At 41.8% G+C, this 11,502-nt stretch overlaps 1 protein-coding gene across 1 annotated transcript; it reads right to left on the bottom strand.

Annotated features, from left to right (window-relative positions):
- Positions 1 to 117: 117 nt before the first annotated feature.
- On the bottom strand, positions 118 to 9,562 carry LOC133533315 (DNA repair protein RAD51 homolog 1-like). The gene is made up of 8 exons (XM_061872280.1): positions 9,216 to 9,562; positions 8,487 to 8,686; positions 7,209 to 7,356; positions 6,689 to 6,796; positions 6,036 to 6,136; positions 3,855 to 3,984; positions 3,303 to 3,440; positions 118 to 2,699 (listed from the first exon to the last, which is right to left on the bottom strand). Exons 1-8 carry the CDS (start codon positions 9,303 to 9,305, stop codon positions 2,592 to 2,594), a joined length of 1,023 nt encoding a protein of 340 aa, XP_061728264.1. The 5' UTR covers positions 9,306 to 9,562; the 3' UTR covers positions 118 to 2,591.
- Between the last annotated feature and the right edge of the window lie 1,940 nt (positions 9,563 to 11,502).

Raw genomic sequence — 11,502 nt, 5'->3', positions numbered from 1 at the left:
CGCCACAGTTGACGTCTTTAGTGGTCAAAGGGTTAAAACAATTCACCCTTTAGGAGATATAAATATGGATAGATTCATTCAACTTGGGTAATTTAATAGGATATAAAAACACCAGTGTATAATTCATATTTTTATTTGTCTCACTGAGAATTACAATTAATTACGTATTTACAATAAAATTAAATTAAGGAAATGACTAAATAAAATTAAAAAATCAATATTGTTTGTAGCTTAAATTACAGATTGTCCATGAAAAAAAAAACAATAGTGTATTCGGGTAATTCCGAAAGGAAAGAACACTAAATAAAAAAAACTGGCGGTAATTCCAAAAAGAAACTTATTACAACGGAATATGCGTGATTTATAAATGATTTTCGGAATTACTTAATATCTGAAATTACCCGAATATACCTTACCTACTACATTTCGTCATGAGTCATCGTGCGGGTGTCATTTGTCATGGTTATCTTTTTTATTTTTTTATAAATAGGTATTATTTCCTCTTCATACACATAAAATGTCGTGTTTTATCGGTTATTCCAACTAGTTGTCACCAAGTAGTTACCACTGGTAAAAGGAAGGGAAAAAATCCCAGTAGTTACCACTGGTAAAAATTAGGTGGTAACTAGTGGGAATAATCTATTTTATCGCGTCATGACGTGTCAACCGCACTACGCTACATGTAAAATACAATAAACTTATCGTTAGGCACTTCAGCAGTGGCAGCATGGTTCCATTTTTATCGCTTGTCACTATGCCCGTCACTTTCACGCTTACATACTTGTTAGAACGTGACAGGCATGTTGACAAATGATAAAGAGCCGATCATCTTAGGCCTACAGGCAGTGTTATGTTGTGAGAGTCAGAATGGCGGGTGTACTTAAATAAAAATAAATGAAAAGCATACCATATTTTTGTACCTAATTTGTACTATTTAGTACCTCCGTTATAAAAAATTGTACCTCACGGTACATAAAGTTATCATCAAAAAACAGTACACCCGCCATCCTGACAGTCAGAATGGCGGGTGTACTTTATTACGCTATGTTCCGGTGGCTATTGATAAATTCTATAAAAGCCAAATTTTTGTACCTTCATATTCATTTATAATATGAGTCATTTTATTTGTGGTTTCCATGTTTTACTTTCTACATTCTGACTGTCAGGATGGCGGGTGTACTGTTTTTTGGTGATAACTTTAAGTACCGCAAGGTACAATTTTTTTTAAAGGGGGTACTATATAGTACAAATTAGATACAAAAATATGGTATGGTTTTAATTTCATTTTATTTAGGTACACCCGCCATTCTGACTCTCACCTTATGTTACATATGGGGTACCGACGCAATTGGAACCAACCGTTCGTACGCCTTGTCCCGGATACGTCCCAGACAATTTGGATTGTAATGTACAAGGGCATACCGCAGGGACAAGGGAATCTGAGAGCACCATGAGGGGTCAATTATTAATTACGTCACACGTTTAGAGGGAGGATGGCTAAAAAAAATATGACATGTAGTGAGAAGGGGAGGGGAGTTACAAACTTTGAATAAACAAACTACTTTTTTGCAATGATAATCGTTTTAATTCATATAATTTTTATTTTTAAACGGTTACGTGGTATAAGATTTCTAACATTGGTTTTTACCTAAAATATGTTTTATTCAAATTGTCGATTAAAAACAAAAAATGTGAAGTAACACCAGGAGGGGTTTGCCAAAGGAAACCAGCAGTGGCTAGGAGGGCGGAGGGGTCAAAAAATCTTGCCGATTGGTGTGACGTAATATATCGGTACATGATCCCTCAGGCCGCGGACTGTACATACGCGGCGAGCGGAGCGTCGACGTCCAAAACAGATTCATTCAAGTCTATACATTTAGTTCGTGCCGCGCAAACCACCGCTTGCGCCGCACGGCTTCAAGCGGCACGAACAAAATGTATAGACTTGAATGAGACACGCGTCATACTCGTGAACGGGTGCTGTTTGTGGAGACTGGTCTGTTTAAGCTTACACGGGCTTCATGTTATAAGTATGTAACTATACTTTTGAGTGGCATTAACGTGAGACACTGTCTGATTTATTTTTTTGTCTTTTAATTATTTTTTCTTTAGTTTAATTATCTATTATTTTATATTAATTGAAGTCTTGGAGACCTTTTACATCTCTAAGAATAATTCAATGATCGTTTCTTTTTTAATTATATTTTATCTCTGACACTTAGAGACTTTTAAATATCTAAAGACTTTTAGTATTTGTTGTTTGTATTTTTTTATCATAGTTTTTTATGTGATTCGACATTTAGAGACTCTATACATCTCTAATATTTCATTGATTCCATATTTGTAATTGTATTTTGTTATTTTAATTGTTTGTTAAAAAAATGATATGTAGAAGTGCCCCTGTGGCCTATTTGCTGAATAAATGTTTGATGTTTGAACTGTTTTGGACAACAGCGCCGCTCCGCTCGCCGCGTGCGTCCAGTCCGCGACCTGAGGGTTCTAAATAAACGACGATATGTATGTGTATACATATGTATGTGTGTATGTATGTGTATTTTGTCTATTAATTACCATTGTCTTAAGCCTTAAATCTACTCCTTAGCGTCCGTGATGCCTTCAGTGCTGATGCCGAACATGGCCTCGGTCTCGGGCAGGCACGGACTGTCGTAGATCTTGCAGATGCGGTTGTCGCCGCGGCCCTGCATGTACCAAATGTTACCAATTAATGTACAGTAAACATTGTAGACATACGAAGCAGGTTTTCTAATAGTACAGTTAGATGCAGAGAGGTGACCCCCGACCCCCCCTGCATACAAGCAATCTATACACTTGCAAGGGGGTCACCTCTCTCTGCACCTGAGTGTACACTCAGAGGCCGGAAACTGCAATTCGTCGATGAGACTCGATTTTTTCGGATGAAGGAATTTCTATTCCCGCCGCGGCATACACAGAGTGGATAAAATTAATGGGCCCTGGAGGGTCTCGCCATGGCTACATTTTACATGAAAATGTTTATGATGGGATATAATTTACGTACCAGTACCCTGTAAAAACCGACTCGCCCCTCGGTCATCCCTCCTCACCCCATTCATAACCCAACTGCTCTCGTAATGCCTACTTACCCCATTTTAGGGTACCTTAATAATTATACAGGTTGTTACGTCTAGTACGATTCAAACGAAGGCCAATGATGGAGGACCTCAAGAACCCTCATCCCCTTTTGAGCGTGCCTGATGAGACAGGCGGTCAACAAAGACTAAGCAGGGTCCGACACGCTGTTGGCCGGTTGTTGATGACCTTACCTTCCGCAGGTAGAGCCTGGTGGTGGAGGCGTGGGCCAGCACGTGCCCACCGATGGGTTTCTTGGTGTCCGCGTTGAAAACACCAACGCTGTCTACTTGGGCGACCACTTGGTTGGTTATTATCACTGCTACGCCGAACTGTAATAATGATTATAAGTAAGGTGTTATAAAAAATCTGTATGTACGTCTGTAATTTTATTAGAGTGACAGATAAAAATGCCCGCAATTGACGAACTTCGAGTTTCGCGGTTATAGCCCAGGCTACCATAGGCCGTGGCAAGAAGCCAGGACAAGGCGAGGAAGATGATTACCAGTGATCGGAACTATGAGAGTAAAACTTTAACTAAACTTATCAAGCGTACGTAAAAAGAGTGCTTATAGCCTTAAAAATATTCGAATATCTATGAATGTAAATATTTTTATGGCTGTAAGTACTATACTATTCCTATCCCTATGGACATGAATATTTTTAGGGCTGTATGCACTATTTTATGTCCGCTTAACAAGTTTTGTTAAAGTTTTACTCCCATAGTTCCGATCACTGATGATTACCTCATCGGCCAGCCGGAGCAGCATCCGCATGAAGCGGCCCAGGTGCTGCTGCCGCGGATTTAGCTCTCCTCTTCCTGAATAGTCGGTCCTGTAAAGGGCTGTGGCGCTGTCTACTATGATAAGTGAATATCTGTAACAATCAAAATAATAAATGCTGATGTGTGTGGGTAGCTTTACTAGGCACGTCACCATATATCGCTTTGGCTCCATGAATTACGTGAGGCGTTTTTAAGTATTTTTTGACCCCTCACTCTCTAGAGACATCTCGTGAGACCCCATGCCCCCTGCCATGATCTAACGTGAAATTTAACAAAATTTGTATGTAGAGTATAAATGATTTGGTTTTGTTTAACACATTCACTGCCGGGAACCCACCCGCTGGGCGGGTTGTTTTGTACGCAGCTCTAGACCACCGGTTTCTGGGGTAATGCGCCGTTTTTTGTCTGACAGTGAATGTGTTAAAAAAAAAACATAATTTGCTTATATTTGTATATAGAAGAATTGTGTCCGATTTCGGCATATTTTAACCTATCTTTTACTTTAGTCACATTTTTAGCCTGGCTTCACAGGATCAGAATGTCTCTCTGAATTCAGATTCTTAATTAAGAAAGACCGGAATCCCATACAATGTTCTACATACATTCCGATTTTTTCAGATTATTAATTTTTCAGATCGATCTGTAAGCATGATAGCGATGTGCGTTCTGAATTCAGTATATGAAAATTAAGATTATGAATTCCTGATGCACCTCTTTCCATACTTTATGTATGGACAAGTACACACGCCGGAATCAGAATATGAATTTGCCATTGACATTACAGACGTTCGCGAGACAACTGATCAATCGGAATGTTTAAGACATGCGTGAGGCAAAGCTTTCTGTTCTGAATAAAGAATCTGAATTCGGAGAGACATCCCGGCCGCGTGAGACCAGCCTACACTATTTTGTTGTTTACAAAAAATTACGACATATTTGTCGAAACCCCCTCTACCCTGAGGGAGTTTATAGTAACGATCGGACTGTTGTTTCGAAAGGTCGAAAATTCAAGCTGGATGCGGTGAACTTATATGAACAGAACTTATAAAAATGAATTGTAACCTAATCGGTGTTGTAGGCGCGCGCGTACGTATATAGTAAGCAGGTACCTGGACTCGGCCATCATGGCGCAGGCCTGCAGCAGCAGCTGCGTCTGGTGGTCGGTGTTGTAGGCGCGCGCGTACGTATATAGTAAGCAGGTACCTGGACTCGGCCATCATGGCGCAGGCCTGCAGCAGCAGCTGCGTCTGGTGGTCGGTGTTGTAGGCGCGCGCGTACGTATATAGTAAGCAGGTACCTGGACTCGGCCATCATGGCGCAGGCCTGCAGCAGCAGCTGCGTCTGGTGGTCGGTGTTGTAGGCGCGCGCGTACGTATATAGTAAGCAGGTACCTGGACTCGGCCATCATGGCGCAGGCCTGCAGCAGCAGCTGCGTCTGGTGGTCGGTGTTGTAGGCGCGCGCGTACGTATATAGTAAGCAGGTACCTGGACTCGGCCATCATGGCGCAGGCCTGCAGCAGCAGCTGCGTCTGGTGGTCGGTGTTGTAGGCGCGCGCGTACGTATATAGTAAGCAGGTACCTGGACTCGGCCATCATGGCGCAGGCCTGCAGCAGCAGCTGCGTCTGGTGGTCGGTGTTGTAGGCGCGCGCGTACGTATATAGTAAGCAGGTACCTGGACTCGGCCATCATGGCGCAGGCCTGCAGCAGCAGCTGCGTCTGGTGGTCGGTGTTGTAGGCGCGCGCGTACGTATATAGTAAGCAGGTACCTGGACTCGGCCATCATGGCGCAGGCCTGCAGCAGCAGCTGCGTCTGGTGGTCGGTGTTGTAGGCGCGCGCGTACGTATATAGTAAGCAGGTACCTGGACTCGGCCATCATGGCGCAGGCCTGCAGCAGCAGCTGCGTCTGGTGGTCGGTGTTGTAGGCGCGCGCGTACGTATATAGTAAGCAGGTACCTGGACTCGGCCATCATGGCGCAGGCCTGCAGCAGCAGCTGCGTCTGGTGGTCGGTGTTGTAGGCGCGCGCGTACGTATATAGTAAGCAGGTACCTGGACTCGGCCATCATGGCGCAGGCCTGCAGCAGCAGCTGCGTCTGGTGGTCGGTGTTGTAGGCGCGCGCGTACGTATATAGTAAGCAGGTACCTGGACTCGGCCATCATGGCGCAGGCCTGCAGCAGCAGCTGCGTCTGGTGGTCGGTGTTGTAGGCGCGCGCGTACGCCACGTTGTCCAACACGGCGCCGCCCTGACACAAACCACAACTCAGGGTATTCCCATCTGTCTCCATCCCACGTAACCGCCGCCATACGCACGGCGGGGACAAATGGAAATGATTTATTATTTTATATGAAAACACCTATTCCCATCTGTGCCCCGCGGCGACAAATAGGAATACACCGAATAAATGACTAATCCGTCAGACAAATTGGGGCAATGGAATTGTCATTTCAATATTAGGGTCATAAAAACGAGAATCATCAAAATTTCACTGTAGATTTAGATTGGAATTTTTCACAAGCTTCAATTTAACTTAGAATGTTTAAATTAGACCCAGTTTCCATTATTTGATTGAGCTGAAACAAAGTAATATAATGTTACCATCGAGCAGATCTTATACACAAGAAGTGATTATAGGAACTCTGAGATAATTGTGTTTAAGTTTGTTAGAATGGGATGAGTATAAATTGCCTGTTGAAAAAAAATACAGTCAGCGAAAAGAGCTTGTGTCAAAAATGAAATTTTTCAAAAAAATGACTATAATATGTAGATTTAAACGTTAGTAAGCTGGCACCCTCACCTCCATGCCGTAGCGCTGCGCCACGGCCAGCAGGCGCTCCGGCCGGAACGTGCCTTCCGTGTCGATATACATGCACTTGCCCTCACCGCCTGATTGCTCAATCGGTAACTAGAGAAAAAGCAAAAGTTTACACAAATTAAACCAGTGACATTTTATTCAACAAAGTGCAGGGGGTGCCAGCAGTTTTAGACAAATCTTAGCGCTTTTTTAGATCATAATAGATTGCCCAAAAAAAATTAATAGCAATCTTGAGACCTTTTTTTAGTAACTTAAGTTTAGTTTAGTAACTTTTTAGTAACTGATCAAAAACTTTCGCTCGATAGAAAAAAATCACGAACGGCATAAAACGCATCATAACATTTTTTTTAATTACCACGACGTCCAAAAAATAACGTGATATAATTTACGTGTAATATTTCTAAATTTATGGTTGAAGCCAGAATGATGATGCTTGTGCACTGATGTATAAATACATTGACTATACTTGCAAATACAAAATCGTACTGTTAGTATGAATTACCTGACAAGTGACTGCCAAAGTGTGGCATATCTGTGTTTTCCCCGTGCGGAACTCTCCAAATATTTCCGTAATGGAGCCCGTCTCAATACCTCCACCTAGCAGCCTGTCCAGCTCTTTGGATCCTGTTGTTAATTGTATAATTTCTGCCCTGAAACATTTCGGTTATGTGTTTAATTAATTACTTATCTAGAAATGTATACTCATTAATGAACATGGGGAATAAAACCCTGAGTAACATTAAGGCTAATAAAAAATACTTAAACACCTATAGTATCTAAATAATTTAACAATCAGTACAAGAACTAGATCTTATACTCAAAGAATTTACATAAGCATCCCTTTAATAAGGCCATATCATTGGGGATAGTGCAATACCGCATAATAAACAGAGTTGAAAGAGTTCGAAATCCAAACAACTGGTTACATATACTATCCTCAGACAATATTTAGATTAGTGGAGTATTAGGCGTGGACGCACGCAATACGTGACGCAGTTAGGGGGGAAATCAAGGCCTTTTATATATTGCACTAGGCCAAATGTATGAAAGGTCTTGATTTGACGTTTGCTGCACGCCCCTCACATGCGTCCAGTCCACGGCTTGTCTGGTAATGATTGCTTTCAGACATTAAGGTTGATTTAAACAGAGATTTGAGGCGCCAGAGTCTACCGTACAGCACATCTTCAGACCATTTAGACAATGACTATTTTCAGCCGCCTAAATCTCGCCACCAGTGACCAGCAAACCGACACGAGTCATTTACACGGTACCTTTTCAGTCCCAGTCAGCGGGGTCAGCGAGAGACGCGGGCATAGGTCGATGGCGCAAAAAATTGGCGCGTGTTCTATTCCGTGCCAGCGCTGGCATGCCGCGTAAAAATGGAACCGAAAGTGTTTATACAGTGCCTTTTTTAGGCGCCGTAATTTAGGTGGCTAAAAATAGTCTTCATCAAAATCAATCTTCAGGGCCTCTTTTCTTGGTAAGTTAAATCAATACTGAAGTAATTATTCAAGTCATACAAAAAATTAAAGTACATTAAAATAATAACAGTAACCCATACAAACACTTTTTCAGCAATCGAGTGGTGAGGGCTTGGAACAAACTCCCAGAAGATGTGGTTTCAGCACAAAATGTGAACCAGTTTTAAAATAAATTAGACAAGCATATTATATCTACTACTCGTTCATGATAACTATCTTTATGAATATTGGATACAGGTCATATCAGTTGTCAAACTGCCTGCCTGCTTATTAAATAAATAAAAAACAAAAAAAAATACCTCTTTTGATGAAACTCAGTAGCAGTAGTAAAGCCCATAGGCACAAGTTTAGAAGCCTCTGCCAGTATTTTGTCCGCCTTTTGCTCCGAGATGCCCTTGATGGTAATCAGCCATTTCTTCGGTGCATATGCCACTGACTCAACTGTGTGGTAACCCGCTTCCTCCAGCTTTTTGATGTCTCCTGATGTAATTCCATTGCCCTGAAATAATAATGTAATAAAACAACATATTATACATTATTATTGCCATGATCATGAAGCATTAATGGATAAAGCCATCAGTTCTAGTTTTTGAATGTTTTCTTTTGTTGATGAGAGCACTCAAAAATATTTGTATATTGTATTTTAAATATAGTTTGTTAGTGTTACAGCTGTGTAAAAAATGTGTATTCTTGTAAAAGTATTATTTACCTTTTTAAGTACATACAAGGTGTAACAAATATAATGGTAACTATTATTGTTACACCTTGTATGTAAGAAGTATTGAATATAGAAAATTCTAGAATTTCTTACTTCAGAATAGACAAAATGCCAATCATGTAAAAATACTTTCTGAGAGCATTTTATTATGCAAAAACCTGGGCCATCACAACAAATAAATGGATGAGTGAGGTATGAGTTGTTACTGTTGTTAGCTTCACTGCTACTGAGCTAACTGACTGGCCAAACAGATTAAAGACACAACTAGAGAATATCACAAAACAGGTCATGATTAATTACCTAAACATACCTCTAATTTAGATATCAACTGCGGTCCACACTCGTCGGCATCTTCGTCCACCGACACAGTGGCAGCGGAGGCGGTGGCTATTGCAGACATCGCTCCAAAAAATATCAACTACCGTAACATCGAAAAAAGTCCAGCAGTTGCTTGTTTTACTGTAGGATCCAAATGTATCAAATATCACGTCCACATACTATTCACAGTATTACGACTTAGTGATGGATATTCTCGCGATTTTGCAGTCAATTAGTATTCCTGATATTATTTATAATACGTTTTCCACTATTTATCGCAGCTTTTGTTTAGTTCTGTCACCTACAACTATACTGTAAGTGTAATGAATGACGCACTACTATGGTCGATTATGGCATTTATGGCAGTTATGATGGCCAAAAACATGTTCCAACCGCTCCGCAAACAGAAAGAATTTGGAAAAAATAAGTGTCAAAGTTTCCCTCCAACATTTTCTATAACGATTGCACTTTAATTTCTTTATAAAATTGATTGAGAGCTCAATGAAATTCAACTTTACGCGACTGCGTTAAAGCTCATTCTATAAAAAAATTAAAACACAAGTAGAAGATTTTTGGCAAAACTATATTGAACTTGAGAGTCTTGAGACCAACTTGAGACCTTCAATGTAGTCCAAATGGTACTAAAAAGTTAGGTCACTTTACATCCGGTAAGAAAATCAACGAACTTGTTACACATGCTTGTATTTGTATAATCAAATTTCCTTAGTATACACATATTTTTTTGCATTTGGCACCCAAATAATCACACATTATTTATTTTCAGTTTGAATAGAGTTAAGCCCCCTCCAGACTATGCGCGTGAATCGTGGCGCGACTTCGCGGAGAGAACATACCGCGACCATAGAAATACAAATACAATATAACACCGCGACGTTGACGTAGACTCCACACTCGCACAACTTCACGGCGATTTCGCAGTTTGGTTCGCGGCAAGATGGCGCCGAAGCGTCAGCTGATCGGATTTAGTTTGCGTCAAACTGGGAACTGTCAAAATGATTTTTGGTTGATCAAGTTCGCACCCAGTATAACCAAGTAGCCGCCATAGAGGGTTATGACAGTTTAACAGATTAACCGACTCGTGAGCGAATCGCGGCGCGAAGCGATCGCGAGTCTGGAGTCTTGCAAGTTCGCGCTTCGCGTCTCCTTTGACACGGGCCAAATACCGACAAAAAACGGGGAATAAGGCGCGAAGGTGTGAAAAATCTGCGAAATCGACGCGAGGGCCCTCCACACTTGCGTTCGCGGCTTCGCGCCTCGATTTGCGCACGAGTGTGGAGGGCCCTTCAGACCAAGCTAAGTTGGCAGCGATTTTGACAGCCCAGACAGTGCAAGTGTTATTTAAACGTCATAATTTCTGAGCTATGAAAATCGCTGTCAACTTAGCTTCGTTAAATTTAGATTAAACTAATTACCTAGAACAATACGGATCACTGATATAAAAATTCTAAATTGAAAAAGAAATCAAAACTGACTAATAGGGCTTAAAAAAATCTATTTATTGACAATAACAATATACATAATGGATATATACAGATGATTACTATAACTAGCTTATATCTAAAATAGGCCCTTGAGGCATTGTACCAAGGATGCTGGCGGCATTTCCTCGTTGTATCGCAATACTGATACGTTGTGCGAGGAAGCCGCCAGCTCTTCGGTCACCAGTTACGTCAACCAGACGTTTCGCGATTTCTCCAAAAAACTTGTGCGCGCTGGGACCCCATGGACCTAGAGTTTCAACGCCAAAAGGTACAAAATGGTACTCTCTACCGAGGCTCTTATATTTATTACGTTTTAAAATTTCGGCGCTTTCCGCCGCTGCGCCCGCTTTTACATTAGTCCGTTGGAGGTGGGACGGTGCCAGTGTGTCTACGCAGGTAGCATCCCACACTAACATCCGTCCCAAGCTCCAAGGAACCAAGGACACCCCATCAGGCCTCTTGCCATCATCCCTGATAATGCCAGTTGGCTCAAGAAGAGCAGGCACATTGATGGTGGCAAGAGATCGACGAATTATGTCATTAAGCGACGCATGTCTTGAAAAACGACCTGCACTTTTTTGACAAGATAATCCGTGGTGTCCCAGTCGGTCCACGTCCGTGCCACAAGAGCATATATGTGGCGTACATACCGAAACCCCGAGTCGCAAACCAGTCGCCAGTCTTAGGGAGGTCGGATCCAAGAAAGTACCAGTATTAGGTGAAGGATGGGCATGTAGCCAGTAGCCGGCTTCCCGGGCTCCGACCGCCAAAAGTCTC

The sequence above is a fragment of the Cydia pomonella genome, unplaced genomic scaffold (assembly GCF_033807575.1).
Source record: "Cydia pomonella isolate Wapato2018A unplaced genomic scaffold, ilCydPomo1 PGA_scaffold_153, whole genome shotgun sequence".
In the NCBI taxonomy this organism is placed as follows: Eukaryota; Metazoa; Arthropoda; class Insecta; order Lepidoptera; family Tortricidae; genus Cydia; species Cydia pomonella.
Note: the sequence above shows the minus strand (reverse complement) of the source record. Positions and strands in the feature narration are given on the sequence as shown.

Coding starts and splice junctions, on each gene's coding strand:
- LOC133533315 (XM_061872280.1), bottom strand. CDS start 9,305: ATGTCTGCAATAGCCACCGCCTCCGCTGCCACTGTGTCGGTGGACGAA. Junction 7,357..8,486: donor ACTGAGTTTCATCAAAAGAG/GTATTTTTTTTT, acceptor GAAATGTTTCAG/GGCAGAAATTATACAATTAA. Junction 6,137..6,688: donor CGCAGCGCTACGGCATGGAG/GTGAGGGTGCCA, acceptor GGTTTGTGTCAG/GGCGGCGCCGTGTTGGACAA.